The 22,851-nt window shown below is 41.9% G+C and overlaps 1 protein-coding gene and 1 pseudogene across 1 annotated transcript; one reads left to right on the top strand and one right to left on the bottom strand.

Moving 5' to 3' along the window:
- Positions 1-108: 108 nt before the first annotated feature.
- Dctn5 (dynactin subunit 5) lies at positions 109-21,780 on the top strand. The gene is made up of 6 exons (XM_047533470.1): positions 109-240; positions 1,159-1,227; positions 12,067-12,185; positions 14,611-14,722; positions 17,910-18,012; positions 20,500-21,780. Exons 1-6 carry the CDS (start codon positions 193-195, stop codon positions 20,595-20,597), a joined length of 549 nt encoding a protein of 182 aa, XP_047389426.1. The 5' UTR covers positions 109-192; the 3' UTR covers positions 20,598-21,780.
- LOC124970617 (ADP-ribosylation factor 1-like) lies at positions 7,450-11,897 on the bottom strand (annotated as a pseudogene).
- Positions 21,781-22,851: the final 1,071 nt, after the last annotated feature.

Here is a 22,851-nt window from a genome sequence, read left to right as displayed (position 1 = left end):
CGCTCGGCCTGCGCATGCGCAGTCCGGGACTGCCGAGCAACGGCGCGGGGCCGCTTAGAGGAGAGCCGAGCTGTCGATGAGACCCGAGTTCCCAGGAGAGCGGAAGTAGAGGAGCAACCGGAAGTAGTCGGAGTCTCAGACAGATCGAAGGGCTCTGACAGGATCCCGAGGTGCCGACAGGAGGTGGCGGCCATGGAGTTGGGCGAGCTGCTTTACAACAAGTCCGAGTACATCGAGACGGTACGCGTGTTCAGACCTCTGCCCTCCTCTTCCCAAGACTGGGTCCCCTTGAGGCCTGGCGGGCAGTCGCATCCTGCCCCTGCCCCACCCACCCTGGGTCCCTTGGGCACTTCGTCAGGGATTCCCTAGAGTCGCTTCGGGTGTCGTCCGATTCTGTTATTCAGCCTGTGCGTGGCCGGTTTGGGCGGTTTGTATTTGTTCTGTTTAGTCCGTACGTGATCTGATGTGTGTAACATGTTGGTGACGAGCAAGTGACCCGTCCACGTTACTGTTATTTTGGTTTTCTCTGCATTCTCACAGCTCGATGATAAGGGTAAAGTCGCGACCCTCAGTATAGGGCTCTAAAACCGAAGTATGACATTGGAACTCGGATCCACCGTGTCTGATGCCGCTAAGCTATAGATGTACAGATTATTAATCCTCTCCCTGAATCCTTAGTTAACTCATCCATCCTTGCTTTTTTGATATCCTGGATTCATTTCATTTTAGATTGCACTCCATACTGTCCAATATGAGCCTTTTTCCTTTTTTGTTTTCTTTTATTGTTGAGATAGGAGTCTTACTACGTTGCTCAGGCTGGTCCAGTACTCCTCTAGCAATCCTCCTGCCTCAGCCTCCCAGGTATCTGGGACTTCAGGCAGAGGTCACCGTGCCCCACTCCAGTGACTTTACTTGATGGAATCTGTAAGCCCAGAAACCCTCTCAGTGTACTCACTCTGGGTGGTCTGGTTTTGTTTGGCACTGGGGCTTGAACCCCCTGGTGGTCTTCACCACTGAACTACCCACCTAACCCTCCCCCCTTTTTGACATAGCTAAGCTGGCCTGCAATTTTCATCCTCCTGCCTCAACCTCCTGAGTCTCTGGGATTACAGATTTGCACTACTGCAGCTGGTTTACCCATTTTATGTTTCCTTTTAGGCATCTGGGAACAAAGTTAGTCGCCAGTCAGTGTTGTGTGGAAGCCAGAACATCGTTCTCAATGGCAAGGTAAGGGACAAAGCCAGCTCCACTATGTATACCTTTGCTTTCCTTCCACTGATTATCATATTAACAAGATAGATAAAGTCTTGCAACATCTCCTATTTATTGTACATTTTCAGTTCTCTTTTTTTCCTCCAGATTTGATTTATTGAACATAAAAAAAAAAGTTTTAATAAAATAAAGCAACAGAAAACCTCTTTTCTTTTATATTGGAAAAGAATACATTGCTGGACTGGGGATGTAGCTCAGTTGATGCGTGCTTGCCTCACATGCACAAGGCCCCGGGTTCAATCCCCAGCACTGCAAAAAACAAAAGCAAACAAACAAACAAAAACTACAGTGGTACCCAGAATCAAAATTGTTATTATACAATATTGTAGTGTGCTCTAAACCACTGGATGCAAAACATAAATAGGCAATAAAATATTTTGAGGTAGAAACTAAAGTAACACATGCCAAATTATCTGATTAATAATAATAATTCAGTGTTAACTGAAACTTAAAATTAATATGAGGAATGGGAAAGGTATTAAAATATGAGACACATGCAAATACAATCTGAAAGTCTTGGAATCTAAATACATTGAATTAGCAAAGAGATTAGTATAATCCTAGGAAGAGAATTAGAACATTTTAAAACTAGAGAAGGGGCTGGGGAGATAGCTCAGTTGGTAGAGTGCTTGCCTTGTAAGCCCTAAGGCCCTGGGTTCAATCCCCAGCACCAAAAAAAAAAAAAAAAAAAAAAAACTAGAGAAAATACAGCAAGATATATTGAAGCTTCACAAACACTGAAATCCATAGTTAATTTCTTACCATATGGGACACACAGATTTTTGTTATTGTTTTTGTTTTTTCACACTGGAAATTAGACCAGGGATGCAGTTTTAGCACTGGCTATATCCCCAACCCTTTTTATTGTGAGTCAGGGTCTTGCTAAGTTGCTTTGGGCCTTGCTAAGTTGCTGAGGCTGGCCTTGAACTTGTGATCTTCCTGCCTCAGGAATCTCAATTACTGGGATTACAGGTACATACCAGTGTGCCCCACAGGGGACACAGTTTTGAAATTTACTTCCCTTTAAATGTTTCATCTTTAAGATATAAGCTCATCTATAACCAAGAAATCACAAGTATTTTCAGTAGAAACATAATTAGTCTTTATTAAGCCCACTATATTATGAGATTAATGGAAAAGGACTATAGTTTAGTATTGTAGTCAGCTTTTTTGCAGCTGTGACTAAAAAGATCTGACCAGAACAATTTTTATTTATTTATTTTTTTATTAAAATCTTTTTTATTTTTACAGATTGCATTTTATACACAAATGGGGTACAACTTTTCATTTCTATGGTTGTACACAATGTAGATTCACACCATTCATGTTATCATACATACAGGGTAATACTGTTTCATTTTACTATCTTTCTGTCCCCCACCCCTCCCACCCCATTTTCCTCAACACCATCCAAAATTCCTTCACTCTCTCCCTCCCGCCACCCCTCATTATGTATTGTCATGCACTTATCAGAGAAAATGTTCAGCCTTTGGTTTTGGGGGCTTGGCCTATTTCACTTAGCATGATATTTTCCAACTTCGTCCATTTACCAGCAAATGCCATAATTTTATTCCTCTTTATGACTGAGTAATATTCCATTGTGTTTATATACCACAGTTTCCTTATCCATTTGTCAATTGAAGGGCATCTAGGTTGGTTCTACAATCTAGCTTTTGTGAATTGAGCAGCTATGAACATTGATGTGGCTGCATTGCTGTAGTATGCTGATTTTAAGTCCTTTGGGTATAAACTGAGGAGTGGGACAGCTGGGTCAAATGGTGGATCCATTCCAAATTTTCTGAGGAATCTCCATACTGTTTTCTAGAGTGACTGCACCAATTTGCAACTCCACCAGCAATGTATGAGTGTGCCTTTTTCCCCACATACATGCCAACACTTATTTCTCATGTTCTTGATAATAGCCATTCTAATTGGAGTTAGATGAAATCTTAGGGTGGTTTTAATTTGCATTTCTCTAATTACTAGGAATGATGAGCACTTTTTCATATATTTTTGATCACCTGTATATCTTCTTCTGTGAAGTGTCTGCCCATTTATTGATTGGGTTCTTTATATTTTGGGTGTAAAGTTTTTTAAGTTCTTTATAAACTTTGGAGATGAGTGCTCTGTCTGAAGTGTGTGTGGAAGATTTTCTCCCACTCTGTAGGCTCCATTTTCACATTATTGATTGTTTCCTGTGCTGAGAAAAAAAACTTTTTAGTTTGAATCTATCCCATTTATTGATTCGTGCTTTTATTTCTTGTGCTATAGGGATCTTGTTAAGGAAGTCTGTTCCTAAGCCCACATGATGGAGATTTGGGCCTAATTTTTCTTTTATTTGGGGAAGGGTCTCGGGCCTAATTCCTAGATCCTTGATCCATTTTGAGTTGAGTTTTGTACAGGATGAGAGAGAGGTGTTTAATTTCATTTTACTGCATATGGCTTTCCAGTTTTGCCAGCACCATTTCTTGAAGAGGCTATCTTTTCTCCATCGTAAGTTTTTGGCACCTTTGTCTAGTATGAGATAACTATTCTTAAGTGGGTATGTCTCTGTGTCTTCTATCCTGTACCATTGGTCTACCTGTCTGTTTTGGTGGCAGTACCATGCCGTTTTTGTTACTATTACTTTATAGTAGAGTTTAAGGTCTGGTATTGTGATACCTCCTGCATCCCTCTTCCTGCCCAGGATTGCTTTGGCTATTCTGGGTCTTTTTGTTCTTCCAGATGAATTTCATGATTACTTTTCTGTTTCTATGAGAAATGTCATAGGGATTTTAATTGGAATTGCGTTAAATCTGTATAGCACTTTTGGACGTATGGCCATTTTGGTAATATTAATTCTGCCTATCCAAGAACATGGGAGATCTTTGCATCTTCTAAGGTCTTCTTCAATTTCTTTTTTTAATGTTTTGTAGTTTTCATTGTAGAGATCTTTCACCTCTTTAGATTGATTCCCAAGTATTTTATTTTTTTTGAGGCTATTACGAATGGAGTTGTTTTCCTCATTTCCCTTTCAGATGTTTCATCGCTTATGAATAAAAATGCTTTAGATTTATGCATGTTGATTTTACATCCTGCTACTTTGCTGAATTCATTTATTAGGTCTAGAAGTTTTCTGATGGAGTTTTTTTGGTCCTCCAAATATAGAATCATGTCATCAGCTGAAGAGAACAATTTTAAAGGAGGAAAAGTTTATTTGAAGGCTCATGGTTTCAGAGGTCTTAGTCCATAGAAGGCCGGCTCCATTCCTCAGGGCTCAGGTGAGGCTTAATTAACATCATGGCGGGAGAGTGTGGCAGAGGGAAGCAGCTCACACAATCAGGAATCAGAAAGAGTCTCCACTCAACAGATACAAACATATACCCAAAGCCATGCCTCAATTCCCACCTCCTCCAGTCATACCCTATTGCTTTGGTTATCACCTATCAGGGGAATTAAATCACTGATTGGATTAAGACTGTCACAACCCAATCATTTCTCCTCTGAAACTTCTTGCATTGTCTCACATGTGAGTTTTGGGGGGATACCTCACATCCAAACCATAACATTTAGTCGTTGCTGCTCAGACATACTGTTCCTACTTAGAATTAGAAAAATTCAGCTCACTCCCTCTGAATCATTAGCAATGTGTAAAGGTTTCTTTGGAAGTCTCTAAGCTAATTCTGAAGCATTTTCTGTGACTCAGGGAAGTATTTTTTTCTTGTGATGAAATAGATATAACAAAATAGCCATTGTAACCATTTTTATTATTTATTTATTTTGCTGTGCTGGGAATCGAACAGGGCCTCATGTATGCTAAGCAAGTACTCTACCACTGAGCTACACCCTTAGTCCCTTTTTAATTATTTTAAGTATATAATTAATTAATATAGTTATATTCATAATGTTATGCAGTCCCATCACCCTTATCTATTTCCAAAACTTTTTTTTTTATCACCCCAGATAGAATTTCTGTACCCATTAAGGAATAACTCCCTTTTTTCCCTCTCTCCAGTCCTTGTAGCCTCAGTATACTCCATATAGTTTATTTTTTTCTGCTTCTTTTTTTTTTTTTTTTTTTTTTTTTTGATGCTGGAGAATGAATTCAGCCTCACATGTGCTAAGCATGAACTCTACTACTGAACTGTTCCCCTCACCCCTTAATCTACTTTTTGTTTCTAAGAATTTGCCTATTCTAGATAATTCTTAATAGAATCATATTATTTTTTGTACTTTTTGACTGGATTATTTCACTTAGTGTAATCTTTTCAAGGTTTTTCTATGTTGTATCACATCACATCCCTTTTCATAGCTGAATAACATTCCATTGAGTTTATATACCACATTTTGTTTATTCATTCATCCCCCTTTTTGGGGGATGGGGATGGTACCAGAGATTGAACTCAGGGGCATTCGACCACTGAGCCACATCCCCAGCCCTATTTTGTATTTTATTTCGAGACAGGGTTTCACTGAGTTGTTCAGTGCCTCACTTTTGCTGAGGCTGGCTTTGAACTAGAGATCCTCCTGCCTCATCCTCCCCAGCCGCGGGGGTTACAGGCGCGTGCCTCTGTGCCCAGCTTGTTTCTATTGTGTCTATAGTCAATTTTGACTATTGTGAATAATGCTGCAGTGAATGGTGGTGTACAGGTATCTGTTTGAGCCCTAGCTTCAGTGTTTCTAGGAGTGAAATTGCTTGGTCAAGTGGTGATTCTTTCTTTAACTTTTTGAAAAACTTCTTAACTGCTTTCACAGTGGCTGCACCATTTTACCTTCCTACCAGCAATGTACAGTATTCTGATTTCTCCACATCCTCACCAGCCCTTGTTATTTTCTGGTTTTCAAATGATAGCCATTCCACTGGGTAGGAGGTGGTATCTCATTTTGGTTTGGATTTGTTTTTCCCTCGTGATTGCTGATGTTTAATGTATTTTCACATGCTTGTTGGCCATTTGTATATCTTCTTTAGGAAAATGTCTGTTCAGTCCTTTGCTCATTTAAAAAATTGTGTTGTCTTTTTGTTGTTGAGTTGTAGGAGTTTTCTATATATTCTTGGTATTAAATCCTTGTCAGATATGTGATTTGCAAATATTCTTCCCATTCTGTAATTGTCTTTTTGTATCCTTGACAATATCCTTTCTTTAAATAGTTAAGAGACTTTATTCTAATAACTGTAATTATAGTTCTTGCCAAAGTAAAAACTGAAAGAAGTATACAAAATAGTGGATTACTAATCGTGTACTGAAAACATTAAGAGGTTCCACGACACGCAATAAACCAGTTCTGAGGTTTCCCCAAGATAAATTTAACAGCACCAGCTTCTTCAGTGTTTATCAAAATACAAAAGAAAAAAGTAGAGGTTGTCTTTTTCGATGGCAGATCGGACCATTGTAACAGGCTGAGGGAGGGAGCCACTTGACACCTGGAGACAGGGTGCCCCGGGCCTGGGTGTCTTTAGTGGACCAGCCCTCCCAGCTTGCACGCACTCAGCCGGTGAGACTCAGACTTGCCAGTGTGCCGTGAGCGGGCGCTGGGAACGCAGGCTGCTGCTCTGGCCACCGGCTGACCAAGGGCATGCGTCTGGGCCCTGTGTCCCCTCAGTGGCTCCCCCAGCCCGCCCCCAGGTGACTCTGTGATCACAAGTACAAGCACAACGCTCTGGAATGCAAGTGACCCCAGACAGGTGACTCCCGGGGTTCCTATTGGGATCATGCAGTGGGTGGCGGTTTGTGTCACCATCACAACAGCTGATCTGATGGACTAGCATTCAGGCTACACAGGCAGTCTCTCTTCTGTGTGTTCAGGTGTTCTCCTTATCCTGTATTTCTAACTATTTTAAAAAATGCACTGAGTTCCGGTTAAAAACCAACCACCAAGTGGATCCCAATACCAGTCTGCAGCCCAGGAGCTTCTGGAGGCCAGCCACCCACGTGCCTAAATCCCTTCTCAGTGCTGCAGTGAGTTGATTCTCTTTTTTACAATAAAAAAACTGAGTAGTATTGCATAAGAGTACCAGAAACTGCCTCAGTGGAAACAGAAACTGTTCACATTCAGTAAAACCCTGGCTGCAGGCTGTGTCTGCACGTGTACAGCACGGTGCCATGCACACTGACCAACCCGTGGGGACAGCTTCTGGTACTCAGGACCACGGAAAGGAAGGCGAGAGCGGAGAGGAGGAAGTGAGGGGTTGGGGGTTCTTCACTTCTTGTTCCGGAACTGACTGGACAGCCGTCCAGTCCTTCATAGAGCCTGTCCCCACTGGTGGCACAGGTGGCCTGAATGTACCAATTCCTGTGACGTAGCAAGTGCAGCCCCAGCTTGTCTGTGATCTCGGCCACATTCATGGCATTCGGGAAGTCCTGCTTGTTGGCAGACGCCTAGAGGACAGTGTCCCGGAGCTCATCTTCGGCCAGCATCCTCATGAGCTCCTCTGGGCCTCATTCACAGGCTCTCTGCCATTGCTGTCCACCACAAAGATCAAGCCTTGGGTGTTCTGGAAGTCGTGGCGCCTTAGCAGCTGGATGGTATCCTGGCCACCCCCGTCCCACACAGTGAAGCCGATGTTCTGTACTCAGCGGTCTCCACATTGAAACCTGTGGTGGGAATGGTGGTCACCATTTCACCCAGCTTCAGCTTGTGTAGAGCTCTCGTCTTCCCTGCAGCCTCCAGGCACCATGAGGATATGCATTTCTTTTTTGCCTAAAAGGCCCTTAAAGAGGTTTGCAAAGGTATTCCTTGTGGGTGGTTGGAAGCAACACTGCCCGGAGACCTCAGCAGCAGTGGCAAGCAGGTGTTGGTTTTGATACACAGAAGTTTTTAAATTTTTTTTCTCTTTTGGTGGGGCGGTACTGGGGATAGAACTCAAAGGCACTTTCCCACTGAACCACATCCTTGTGTTTTCTTTTTTTGTTTTTTGTTTTGAGACGGGTTCTCACCAAGTTGCTGAGGGCCTTGCTAAGTTGCTGAGGCTGGCCTCGAACTTGTGGTCCTCCTGCCTCAGCCTTCCAAGAGCTGGGATTATAGGTGTGAGCCACCATGCTCAGCTAACAGTTTTGTTTGTTCGTTTGTTTTTTGTTTTGTTTTGTTTTGTTCTGATGGTGCTGGGGATTGAACCCAGGGCCTTGTGCATGCTAGGCAAGCACTCTATCAACTGAGCTATATCCCCAGCCCCTTGGTACCAGATATTGAACTCAGGGGCCCTCGACCACTGAGCCACATCCCCAGCCCTATTTTTTATTTTATTTAGAGACAGGGTCTCACTGAGTTGCTTAGCCCCTCACCATTGCTGAAGCTGGCTTTGAACTCGCAATCCTTCTGGAATTTTGGTGAAGTCCAGTTAATCTACTTCTTTTGTTGCTCGTGTTTTTGGTGTCATATTTAAGAATTCATTGCCAGGTCTAGATCATGAAGTTTTACTGCTGTGTTTTCCTCTAAGAGATTTACAGTTTTATCACATCTAGTTGTCCATTTTGAGTTAATTTTTGTGTGTAGTGTAAGATGAGAGGTCCAGCTTAATTCTTTCTGATATGGAAATTACAGTTGTCTCAGCCCGTTTGGTTGAGGAGACTGTTCTTTTCTTATTGAAAGATCTTGGCTCTCTTTTGGGTATGTGTGTGGTTCTGGGGATTGAACTAGGGTGCTCTACCACTGAGCTACATCCCCAAACTTCCTATTGTCCTTATTTTGAGATGGGATCTTACTAAAGTGCAGAGGACGGACTCAAATCTGTAATCCTCTGCCTCAGTCTCCTGAGTCTCTGGGATTACAGGCAGGGGCCACTGCACCCCACGGTCATGGCACTCTTAGAAAAACAGTCACAGTTGTTCGTTTCTGGATTTCTCAATTCTGTGTAATCGGTCTATAGTCTATCCTTAGGCAATATTATTTAGTTACTGTAACCTTGTACTAAGTTTTCATTTTTAATTTTCTAATTTTCTGGAGTACATTTTTAATCAGGAATTAAGAATTCTCCAACTTTGTTCTTTTTGATGATTATTTTGACTATTGAGGTATCCTTTTTTTTAAAAGATATTTTATTTGACCATAATTTTTGCTGTACACAAAAGAGTATATGTGACATCATGTTACAATCATAAAAATTGCCATGTGTAGTGGCACATGCCTTTAATCCCAGCGGTTTAGTTATGGTGGCTCATGCCTTTAATCCCAGAGGTTTTAGAAGCTGAGGAAGGAGGATCAGAAGTTCAAGGCCAGCCTCAGCAACTTAGTGAGGACCGAAGTAACTGAGACCCTGTCTCAAAGTAAAAGCTAAAAAGGGCTGGGGATGTGGCTCAGTAGTAGAGTGCCCCTGGTTCAATCCCTGGTACCAAAAAAAAAAAAAAAAAAAAATCAATAGCCATGAATCCACCACCCAACTGAAGAACTGAAACATAATCAAAGTATAATAAGTGCTAACATTTTGTTCTTCCCTATCTCTTTCTTCTGCCTCCTTCCAGAAGGAAACGACTATCCTGAATTTTGACTTATAAATCATTAAATTATATTTTATCAGTATTAGATTTGAAGAGATTGACCACATATGTATTCTTAAATAATGCATATTGTCTAACTTTGTTAGGTTTTGTGTGACTTACTTTTTTTATACTCAGTTATAATAATGGTAATAGGAAACATTTAAACCACATGAAGTATGGTAGTTCTCAGCTTCCGTTTCTAAGATTCATTGGTGTGTGCATTTTCACTACTACTGTGCAGATTCTGCTTACTCAGTCTCCTGTTGGTGAATAGTTACTTTGTTACTAGTTTTTTGCTGTTGTGAAAGATCCTTTCCTATTTCCAGCCTCTCTCCCTTTCAGAACTTTGTCATTTTTGTTTTCCTTTATTTGGGATGTTACAGAGCCTGCAGGGTTAGGGAATGACCCATTGAGTAAAGAGGATGGAGCGTGGACAGTGGAAAGTGGGACTGGCCTGTGTCAGTGCACTGATGAAATCATCATGTACATCTATGCAACCACAACCACAATCAAGATACAAAGTGCTTCTATAACCCTAGATTCCTTGTGCCCTTGTCAGTCAATTTTCCTGCTGTTGGCTCCAGCCAACCATCTAACCAACTGAGCTAACCGGCCACGCTCCAGCCAACCATCTAATATACAATTCATATAATGAGAATCACAGAGTATTTTATGTCAGGCTTCTTTCATTCAGCATAGTGTTTGTGAGATTATCCATTTTGTTGCTTGTTTTAATACATTATTAGTTTATTCCTTTAAGGCTGAGCAGTATTGTTATGGAGCTTTAAGACATGTATAAAAGTAAGGGGAGCATGTTAAATTCTCAAGTATTTGTTCACCAGCTCCTACAGTTAGCAATGTTCTGATGTTCTGGTCTCATCTCTGTACTCACTCACCAAACCCAGACCTAGCTTGACTAGGGTCAGGTAGAGGAGGCTGGTGTATTTTAAAACAAATAAAAAACTTTTTAGCATTTTATATGTAAATGTTTTAATGTATACCACTAATATTTAAAGACTTAAAAATGTGTAGAGTGTTACTATTATAATATAAAAATTAAAACCTCAGTACTTTGCTATTACAGTTTGCACATCCTTAATCTAAAAATCCCAAACCCCAAATCCTCTCAAATCTGAAACTTGAGCGTTCAAAAGAGATTGTGAGGGCCGGGGTATAGCTCAGTGGTAGAGCACTTGCCTAGCACATGTGAGGCTCTGGGTTTGATTCTCAGGGTCACATAAAGGTAAGTAGATAAAATAAAGGTATCATGTCTACCACTAAAAATATTTTAGAAAAAGAGATTGTGAATCGATTTCATAAGCCTTCTGGTCCCATTTAGATGAGGGATATTCAACCTGTATCATCTAACCCTCGGCCCATGTTCAGTCTCTCCAGTGTCTCAAGATAGCTTATGTTCTGGGTTTAGGAATATTTGCATAGACTTCACCAATAGAGCATTTCAAACCTGAAAATCTAAAGCCTGAAAAGCTCCGAAATCTCTTATAAAACACCTAACCTTTTTTTTTTTTTTGGCAGTGCTGGGGATTGAACCCAGGGCCTTGTGCTTGCAAGACAAGCATTCTACCAACTGAGCTATGTCCCCAGCCCCAAACACCTAAGCTTCTGTGTTCAGCACATAGAATTCAGCATGGTCTGGTCCCTTGCTTGCTTTTACCACTGCAAATCCAGCCACATGTACTCTTTTTTACTCCATGCATTTATTCATCAGACACTTTGAGAATTTTGAGAATGTCTACTCTTTATCAGTATGGAGCATTAATCCCCATAGACTAATTTCTAGGTGTGTTGGTGGGCCTCTCCACCCAAACTCCGGAGAAGCTGAATCTTACTCCATACCCTGTAGCATTTGATCTGAGTTCAGATATTGGGAACTGGGCCAGAACTTAAATGGGTCCACCTCTGGGAACATGAAGTTGGAGAGAGTCAATGGTGTTAGGAGATTAAAAAAAAAAAGAAAGTGGGAGCAATCAAGATCACTGAGCAAGCAGCTAAGACTTGGGGTTGGACCTGCATGAATCCAGAAAGACAGGTAAACTTGCTCTGCTGTAGACATTCTCAGTAAATGTTCATTCACTGAGTCCTTTTCATGGAGGGCTTGAGCACAAAGTTGGTGATGTCGTGGACATCCCATTGTCGCTCTGCAGGCAGCATCGTGAGGGCAGGGCTCCTGCTTACTGCTTGTGACAGAACATTTGATGCAGCAGACCATGACATAACTCTCGGTGTCTTTTTTTTTTTGCGTGTGTGTGTGTTGTTATGTTTTGCATTTAATTGTTTAGGGTTATGTTGGTAATTTTTTAAAATGTGCTTTGTTTTATAGACCATCGTAATGAATGACTGTATCATCCGAGGGGATCTGGCAAACGTAAGAGTTGGACGCCATTGTGTTGTGAAAAGTCGTAGTGTCATAAGGCCACCATTCAAGAAATTCAGCAAAGGGTATGTAATTGAATTACCTTGGTTCAGTCTTGGGCAAGATGCTGGTGGTGGTGGTTTTGTTCTTGTGTTGAGTTGTGGTGTAGTGAGCAGGTCTGTCCTTTTTGGGGCACCGAGTAAGAGTTTACTGTAATGAACACATCTCTCATGGTGGTGGTTTTAATCTGGTTGATGGTCACTGTTCCCAGGAACAAAATCCCCTTAAGCTGGCAAGAGCAAAGGATGTTTCGATTTAACATCCAGAGGCATGTTTGATAGAACCTAAGAGTTTTCTAGCTAAGAGTAGAAAAAGGGGCCAGACCTCATAAGGGACTATAACGTGCAGCTGGACAGCTTGCAGCAGTCAACACTCCTATCCTGTCTCCCCTTCTCTGTCAGCAAGATTATACTGTTTGTTCTCTTCTGTCCTTCTCTCTGCATCTCTCCTTTCTTCTCTGTCTGATTGGCTTCATCTGTCTCTTTTGCTCCTCGAGTCCACTTATTGCCTCGGCCCCTTACTTAGATCACTTCTCCATTTAAGCTCCCAACATATGTCAACCAGAGATCTTATGTCTTATTCTAAATTCTTGGGAGAAAGATTGTGGTTAACTCAGTTTGAGTGAAGTACCTACCCCTGGTCCAAATAGCTGCAACCCAGAGGGTAGGGCCAAGTTAGGATTGACCTGATCCCTCAGTAGGATTTTTTTTTCCTTCGTAGGATTAAGGACAGTCCAAGAAAGGACATAGAGCAGGAAAACCAACCAGGTGCCCACTGTTGTGGTATTTTCTTTACATTGCTCCTTGGCTAATTATGGCACCACCTATGTTTCATCCCATAAGTCAACCTGCCTTTATTGAGCACCATCCCTATACCTGTCATTGGGTTATAAAGCTGGTTGTATAAAAGTAGATCAAATAGAGTTCCTGCCTCAAAGTTCTCAAAATCTAGTGGGAGAAACCTGTCATATTATAATGTGATAGCTGTGATACTGTGTCACAGGTGGTACCTCTGAACATATTTAGGGAGGAAAAGACAAAGGAGCAACTAAAACAGTAATACCTAGGAGTATATCGTGCAGGAGTAAATGCACATTTCCTGTGATGACATTGAACTCTGGGCTCCACACAGGAATTGGATCAAGGAGTCATTATAAATCATTTACATGAAAATATTCACCCATTAGCTCAGAATGAACTATAGTGGGGCAGGATGAGAGGACCAGAAAGCTCTGTGGTACCCTCTTGTGGACTCCCAGTGACTGCTCCTCTGCTAGAGTTTGATGAGATCAAGGAATTCCTTGTTGCCCTGGTGTGAAGACTGATGATAGTAATGAATTAACAAAGGTTTAAATGAATCACGAGTCATGGAGGATAGATACTATCTCTGACAAAATATTTCTGAAAAATGGCAGAGGGCTGGAAAAGGCTAGTAAGCAAGTAGCTACTTTATGTCAGTTCCGGGCCAAGTATTTAAAATATGATCTCATAAATATGATCACAGATTAGTGACACCTGAGGAATCCTGGCAAATGGGAATGATGCCGGAAGTCTAGCATTCTTCCTTCAGGTCTTGGTGTGAATGTCACTTTCAGTTCAGCTTTCCCCAAACCACTGGTTGGGTAAAGTTATATATTTTACCTTGTTATATGTATTCTCAGAACTTGGTATTGTGTTTCCATAGCACTTACCACAGTTGTAACTAAGTATAGTTATTTGTATAGTTATTTACTTCAATCTTACTTCTTTTCTTGCTTGTAAACACTTGATGGACAGGATTGTGTCTCTTGCTTACCATTATATCTGTCACTATCTGGCACATTATACACACTGAATAAATATGGTGAATGAATACCTTTTAAGAATGTTGGGGACTAAAAGTTATAGCACATGAACCTGATGTCATTACCCTGAAATACAGGGCAGATTACTAAAAATGTGATCTGTGGCCATTATCCAAGGAAGCAGACATGAGCAAACATTGATTCATTTTTATTTGGTGCCTGCTCTTTTATTTTTTTCCCACATTTTTTATTGGTGCATTATACTTATGTAGAGCAATGGAATTTGTTGTTGCGTATTTGTACATCCACACAATATAACAATATAATTTGACCAGTGTCACTCCCCAGCACTTCCCCCTCCCTTCCTACCTCCTACCCCTTGGTCCCTTTCTTCCACAGTGTCTTGACCTTTTAATTTCGAAGATCTTGCTCCTTCTGCCTTCCTGTTTCCTTGCATCTGTCTTTGGCCCAGTAGCTCTGATTTTGAGCTGCTAGCCTTATCTGCATTCATCATCTTCAACATGATAGAGTTTCTGTGGCCTGGGGATGCTAGGAACTGTCTCATTAAGACAAGATGAAGTTGTTATCATGATCTTGTAGTTCTATAAACCTTGATCCAAAGTACATTGCCTTGACCTTTCTTTGTTCATCTTCTTTTCCTTCTCTAGTGTTGCATTCTTTCCTTTACATATTGGGGACCATGTCTTTATTGAGGAAGATTGTGTGGTCAACGCAGCTCAGATTGGTTCATACGTTCACGTTGGCAAGAACTGTGTGATTGTGAGTATGGTGACTCAGCCAACTAAGCAGCCTTGTCCCCTCTGCCTCCGTCCTTTATGTCAGTGGGAGTCTGCTTCTATGACCAAACAGGGTAGTAGTAGTTTCCAGTGTTCCCGAGGTTGGGTCTTCCCTACTGAATTTGGAGTTTTCCCAGGCATTAACAGCCATGGCTAACCTTTGTAAAACCTCTGACATAAGATGTTAAACTCCTTTCCTTCTGTTACTTCATTTAATCCTCACAATCATCCAAGGATGTTTTAGGAACTGCTGTTGCCCCCATTTGTGGATGAGAAGACTGAGGACTTAGAGTTAGTAAGTGGTAGAGCTAGGATTTAGAACCAGCAGTATGATGAACTCTGCTGCCATGTAACCTCCTGGCTGCGTTACTTCAAGGAGCTTACAGTCTAATGGGGACAAGGGGATCTGAAAGGCAGGTAGAAACTGGCACAGTAGACCATCCTTTATTCCCAGACCAAAGCGTTTGAAAGGTTAAATCCAAATTCTGTTTCTAATGCTTAGGGAGTCCTAGGCCTGTTGTCAGGTGCTCTGCTTTCTGTACCACTTCACAGCATATGGTTTATGACCTAGTCGTTGTTAATATTGGCAGACTTGCCAAGCATCGACAGGTTGTCAGATGATCTCAGGAGAAAGATTGTTAGAATTCTAGAATCTCAGAGCAGTGGGAGCTCTTTTAGAGTCTAACTGTCCCCGTGACACACAGCTTTTTCCTGTAGTGTCCTGTGTGATGTCGGACTCCTGCTTGGATATGTGAAACTATAGGTATTAATCAGAATTGCCCACGAGCCTGCAGGAAAAGCCTAATGAGCAACATTAATAGGCACTGTCATTGATTGTTCTGTGAGCTTTATGTTTACTGTCTCTTATATTGACAACATCCCTGTAGGTTTGGTTTTACATTCTGTTTCATGGATGAGGAAAACCAAGACTCAGAAATGCTAACTTCCGTAAGGATGTATAGGTAGCTGTCATACTAGCAACATGGCTACAGTTCTTGATTCTTCCTTGGAAATTCTCCAGTGAAGAATAAAGAAGTGGTTTCTGCTGGGCGTGGTGTTGCACGCCTGTAAGCCCAGCTATTCAGGGAGCTGAGGTGGGAGAATTGCAAGTTCATGGCCAGTCTGGACAATGTAGAGAGTCCCTTCTTAAAATTTTACAAAGAAAGAAGGGACTGGAGATGTGGCTCAGCTAGTTTGCATGAGACCCTGGGTTCAATCCCCAGGACTGCAAAAAATAAAGTGGTTTCAGATTTTCAGCCTTTTACCTCCTCAGTTCTTACCAGTCCATTCATGCCTAAGAAGTACCTGCATTTTTCATGTGGCTGCTAATTAATCAGGCTCCCCAGAATGCTTCTGAAATCCAGTTAGCCATTAGTCCTTGTATGTGGGCAGAATGGCCAACTACAAACACAGCAGGTACCTCAGACTGCCTGAGGCTGGTGCTACACAGTGAAAAGATCCTTCTTCCTGTTCAGGATCCTCTTGTCATGGATCCCAACATGGGACATATCATGTCTTATGCAGTGCATCTGTTTCTTTTTACTTAGCACCCCATGTGCTTAGTCTGAATTATTAGGACCTTAGTCATGACAAAAATCTTAGAGTTAATGTTAATTTGGGGGTCATCAGGGGAGAGAGCCAGTTGTTGTGTCTCTGAAATTGGCACTAGCAGATAAGTCACAGGAGAGAACTTTGTAAGGGGGAGTGAAGAACTATACTTATAACTTGCTTCTGAGTTGAAGATGTTGCCAAGTATTGCCAGTGCCACTGTCCCTCCACCTGGAGACAGCTTAATCTGTCACATAAGGAATTCAGACCTTGAAGCTTTTAAAAAAATTCTTTTGGCAATGTACCTTTTCCCGGAAATACATATGATTTGAATATTTAATAATGGGGAAAAATTTGGACACAACCAAATCTAAGTGTCTTTCATAATCTTTAATAAAATTTGGAGTCTGGAGAGGTTAGCATTATCCTGGTATTAAGATTTCCACACTCTCAGGCATTCCACTTTGTCAGGTTTTCTAATGAGAACATGAATGAATGTATGTGCCCTGGTGGTGTCAACACAGCGTAAGGAGAGCACAACTTTCATTTACTCAGTAAGCAATCTGAGGTACAGCTTTGAACTGTGTACACAAGCCTCTTATCCCATCAAACACCTGAATCTCCTAGACCTTATTTCTTGCCTCCAAAATGCTATGGATCATGGCAGAATTGAAAACTGTCAACAATGGATAAAATTAAGCTTAAGGTTCAGCCCAAACACTAAACTCTCACTTGCCCATGAGAACAAGTGAATGAATAACTTCATGAGTTTGTCAAGACTTTTCCAGGAGGAATTAACAGAAGAGCAAACAAACAAGCCTAAAATTGGTAGCTATAAAACCAAGTGTATTAGCTAATATAAATGAAGAATACAGAAGTAGATCCTAATTTTGTGCCTGGATGGTTCCAGGGTTTCAGTTATTGCTGTCAGGAGAATTAGTCTTCATCCCTTTTTTCTTTCTTCCAGAAAGTTTATTCTCAAGCCGGTTCTTCATTCATGAAAATAAGATGGCTGTTCTTGGCTTCCATCTGTCCACTGGAAGCCCCAGTAGAAAGCACTTCTTTTCCCATTAGTCTCAGCAGAAGCCCTGAGGTTGAAGTTCACTTGACTAAGCTGACTGATAGGCCAGTTCCCTAACCAGTCATTGTCTTGGAGCTTGGAGTTTGGCATGTGGGCTGAAGTGCATGGACTGAGATGGGAATAGGGTGGTTCCCAAAGAAAATACAGATTCTGTTAACAGGAGAAAAGGGAACAAAATAACAGAGGCCCACCAAATCAAATAAAAGAGAGAGAGAAAATTAAACAGAACTCTTTGAAGACCAAAGTTTGCATAGTCTTTAATGCCTCAATGACATGTGCTGTTCCTGGCATATAGTCCTCCCCCCAAACACACACACACACACACACACACACACACACACACCACACACACACAGGCTCCCTTCTTCTGCTCAGGTCCCACCTAAAGCAAATAATTGTAATCAAGCCTCTTGTCACTGTCCCTGGCTATTACACGATATCATGAATGGAGAAAATATAGAATAGCCTTCTAAACAGCAGACTGACTAATCCTTATTGCCATTTCCTACTTATTTCCTAGTAATAAAGATTTTAATTTCAGGGACGCAGATGTGTGTTGAAAGACTGCTGCAAAATTCTTGACAACACAGTATTACCTCCAGAAACTGTGGTCCCACCGTTCACCGTCTTCTCAGGCTGCCCAGGTAAGCTTGGTGTTAATCATTTTTATTTTAACTTCCTTAAAGCTTAGTTTTATTTTCCATCATAGAAGTAATGCATGCATTTGCCATCTTTGAAAATATGTTGATCTAGCAAACTTAAAAATTCTCTAGTACCTCAAAAAGCTATCTCAAATATGACAAACTTCTTTTTTAAATGCATACTTGAGTTCACAAGAAAAGAAGGAGATTGTCAAGGGTGAAAAACAAAGAGAAAACTGAATCCAAGCTGTAAGATCACAGAGGTCGATGCTGTCTTCCCAACAGAGAGGTCTAGGACTTGAGACGCAGTGGGGGGACAGGAGGTACAGCCTTGGATCCATGATGCAGGGAGGTCCTCCAGTAACCCCGAAAGGGTTTTCCTTCAGGCAAAGGGTGACGTAAAACAAATCTGCCATCAGAACATGGAAAATACAAAGAAGCATTTCTCTCGTGGCCTGGACTCTGACTGGAAAAAGAAGTCTCTTTTTAGAGAATTTTTACAATGGGCTTACTCCCACATTGGCTGGGAATTCGAATTTATACTTCCTGCGTGGCTCAGAAATCCAAAAACTGAGAAGTTGGCAAAAAACACGGTGTAAGACCATAGAGAGGGGCACATGCATGACCTCTTGAGCCCCTCAAGAATTCAGAGTTCCAAATTACAGACATGTGAGGAAACTAAAGCAATACCTGCTCATCCCAGAAAACTCAGAAGACTCCAGAAAGCAGAAGGAAGAGAAAGCCTCACATTCCCCTGCCACCCAGACAGCCAGCCCCTGTTTTCCATATTGATTTGTGCAGTCGAAGTCATGCAGCATTATCAGGGCACATCACAGGCTCACAGATGGAAGATGATGTAGGAGAGGGATCTGATAGTGTTTGATATCTACCCCTGGTGGTTTTAATTGCTTTTCCAATTAAAATAAACCTCATCACTCAGCTCATCGGTTATGGATTTCACAGATGCACATCATCACTCAGGTTCTGTGCGGAGGGCACTTGGCCATTCTGTGTCATGCTTCTCTGCTTTGGCTGAGAAGAAAAAAAAAAAACGACTTTTGTTTAGTAATTTTCTCCATATTGGAATCCCACTGATTGCCTGATATGCATCTGATCTGAGTGGAAAAGGATATTGGCAGAGAAATATCTTAATCTTTTAAAACTTACTCAAGTTCCTTAGCACCAGCTTCCTGTTGTCTCTGAACTTGACAGAAGACAGGGAAGCATTGCTTGGTATTTCAAATTTAAGTAATAAACACTCGTTTTGGTAGGCTCTGCCACTGAGCTACATCCCAACCCATTTTATTTTATTTTATGGTTTGAGACAGGGTCTCACTAAGTTGCTCAGGCTGGCTTCAAATTTGTGATCCTCCTGCCTCAGCCTCCAGAGTAGCTAGAATTACAGACGTGTGCCAACACATCTGGCTTATAATGCAGGATTTCTGCATAGGACCTTAGAGATTTCTATATAAATGGGGAAGATGAGGCTGAATTGGCTCATGCCCAGGCCTATTGGTGGGGAAGCCTTGACTGTTCCTTCAGACCTTTGTATAGATAGAGTTGGTGCTTTTTGTACTGTGGCAGGATACTTCTCTTTCTTTTACATAGTTTCACAGATAAATATCCACTATCTGATGCTTTTGGCAGTCTTCATCTTTCAGTCCAGAGCCATAGGGTTGCAGGAAAACTGGCATGTTTTTGGAGAGCAATACATGATGTAATTGAGTCATGGGACAAAATGAAAGGGAAAACAGCCAGAAAGGTTCTGAATCAGGAGCCAAGAACTCAGATGCCTATAGGAGCCAGACAGATAATACACATGATGGATATCATAGCTTGTCATAGCTGCTTCATACAGGCCTGGCCAAATCATCTGATGTTGTATGAGGAGCTAAACATTGGAATTTTGATGTAATACCTGTGTGTTTTTAAAGAAGGACTGATCCTCCTTTCAAGGACGTGCCCATCAGGAGAGTTGTCAGAGAGTACACAGTGCCTGTGGAGTCCTGCCTGTGATTACTGCTTGTCCTTCTTTGGAGGACTCTTCTGTTGTCCTCCCTTCCTTGATTTATCTATGTGCCATAGCTGGGCTTTGGGTTTAATTTAATTGTACAAACAGGACAGTTTCTTACCTCAAGGATAAGAATAAGGCTAGCTCAGTGGGCATCACCAGAATCCTGGGAGTGGGCAAGTCCTGATCTGGAACAGACAGTTAAAGCAATTTGCTTTACCTCTTGGGATCTTGCACTAATGTCCTAACCACGTCTACCTAGGCTGTTTCTTTGTTTGGAGAACTACATATTTGCTTCCATACATTCACAAATAAATATCGTTAGAAGATGTGATCAGTAGAATACTCTGTCAGTACTGAAGATTTGGAAAACCTCGTAGTTAGACAAAACTAAAGGAAAGGTCTCTAGGGGGTTGAATAAAAATTACAGCTGTAGGCCTTCTGGCTCCCCTTGGTTGACCAGGTCTCTCTTTTCTCAGGACTCTTCTCAGGGGAGCTTCCAGAATGTACTCAAGAACTGATGATCGACGTCACCAAGAGCTACTACCAGAAGTTTTTGCCCCTGACACAAGTCTAGTGTCTCTGCTTCATGTCTTGAATTTGTTTGAGCTCTAAGATGAACTTGGGGACAAAGTGTGCAGTCAGCATCTACAAGAGCTCTTGTGTCTTTGACACTTTCACCCTTCTTTATTTTTTTTAAATTGATAATGTTTCAATCCTTCAAGGCTCTAAGCTATTAAGATTTAATAAGAGAACATCTGGAGGAGTCAGCTCCACATACTGTCCTTCCACCTTATCTCTCAACCGTTACTTCATCCCATTATCTGTGGAACACAGAACCGTCTCTTCCTAAGTCTCTTTTCAACACTCCAGCACTTTGGTCCTGTAGATGGCTAGACCCAGGCTGAAAGGGACCTGCAGAGCACAGCGCCTCCCCCAAGGTGGAAATAACAGAGCAGGCGTGCTGCTCACGGCCACACCCCCACTGTACCCCACTCACACAGAACGCTCAGCTCTCCTGCTGCTGACCTGTTTGACCAGTGACCACAATTGCTCATAATCTTGGGGAAAAGTGTGACTTCAGAGCCCTGGTTTCCCTTGCCCATTAAAGGAAGGTGTTTCTCTTCCCCAGGATCACCTTAGCTGTCCAGAGGTGATTAATAAAAGACTTGCTAGCATTCTGTTCCAGGGCCTTTGGCTTTCCCTGTTAGAGGGGACCTTAGCACCCCAGAGTGCATTTGCAAAGTTCCAGATTTGAGTCTGCCTTGTGGATGGATTAGTCAGGAAGTCACTCCTTGTCTCAAAGTATTTGTCTGATTTCATTGAAAACAAAGCATTTGTGAATACTTGCTCTCTGACCTAGAACCATTCAACCCACCCTGTGTTGGCCTAAAACCCCACAGGTCAGACTTGAACCCAATCATTTATATGCATGAGCAGCTCTTAAAATTGTCTTGTGGGCATAGAGCCCAAAGAGCGACATGACCAGTGTGTTCTTACCATCTCCTCTGCCAGCGGCACAGCCTTTCCTGGTTCTGCTCTTGGTTGGCCTGCTCGGTGCTCTGGCCTGCTGAAGCGGAATAGGACAGATTGGTTCAGCCTGGAAGTTAGAACCCAGCAGGAGCCATCTTGACTTAGCATCCAGTTGTGGGGTTTGCAGAAAGAGCCATATGTAATCATCTCCACTAATTCAATTAAAACTTCTTGTGGTTTGTCATTTTCGTGTGTTTGTGCATTAAAAGATTGACACGTGGACAAGTCATTTGAAGTAACCACTCTCCACCCCGATCCATGGCTGCTCCTGTTCTCCAGGCTCTTCACTGTGTCCTGGTGTCATATTACAATCTTTCTGTTCACTGGCTTGATTATTTCACAAACTCCTGGGCCCAAGAGATCCTCCTGCCTCAGCCTCCTGAGTAGCCAGGACTATAGGTGCACACCACGCCTTGCTTATTTCTCATCAACTCTGTAAGGTGGAAGTTGTTCCCATTTTACAGATAAGAAAACAACTCAAAGATGTTAGACAGTTTGGTCTAATCCACATAGGGAAGAAATGGCTGACGCAGGAGTCCCACCATGTCTGTGGCTCCACATCCTGCACTTCAGCTCTGCCCTGGAGAGATGAGACAAACTTGCCCTTGGAGCTCGTCTGCTGTGTGTCCCTCTGATCCAGCAGTCCATGATCGTTGCAGTTTTTCCTGGTCTTATTCAGGCATCTTCCCCTGGTCCTTCTTCCTTCTGTGCCACCATAAATGTGAATCTCAGAATTGGTGGAGTTTAGACTACAGAAATCTTCCAGGGCATGTCTAACAGAGTCCCATCCAGCTGTGTTTGAACATCTGCAAAAGGAAGCTTGCCATTTTTTGCAAATGGCTACCCATTTTGTTGGTAAACAACTGAAATGTACAGGGCGTTGTGGGGGGGGGCTTTTAAAACAAATGTACTTTTAAAATCCTTAAGTAATTTAAGCACACAATTTCAAAAATCTAATCTGGTTACTAGAGAAAGGAGATACGGAGTAGATCTTCTCAATCCAGAATCCCAGTCCCACATTCTATTTCTCAGACGCAACCTCTGAACTGCTTTGGTTCTCTGTTACAAGAGACAGGCTGTGCATGCACAAGCAGATACAGGTGTGTGCTCCAACCTCTGCCTATTCATACAAGGAACACGCCATGTATGCTGTTCTGCTTCTGGCTGCTTAGTACATCTTAGAGATGGTTCCATACTGGTACTGAAGAGTCATAAATAAAAAATACCAGTCTTCAATATTTATAGAATGTTGACTATGTACCAGATACTCTTCTGAATTCTTTACATTGTTTAAATTG

Source organism: Sciurus carolinensis, chromosome 18 (genome assembly GCF_902686445.1).
Source record: "Sciurus carolinensis chromosome 18, mSciCar1.2, whole genome shotgun sequence".
NCBI classification, from domain to species: Eukaryota; Metazoa; Chordata; class Mammalia; order Rodentia; family Sciuridae; genus Sciurus; species Sciurus carolinensis.
The sequence above is the reverse complement of the archived record's forward strand: the minus strand, read 5'-3'. Positions and strand labels throughout refer to the sequence as shown.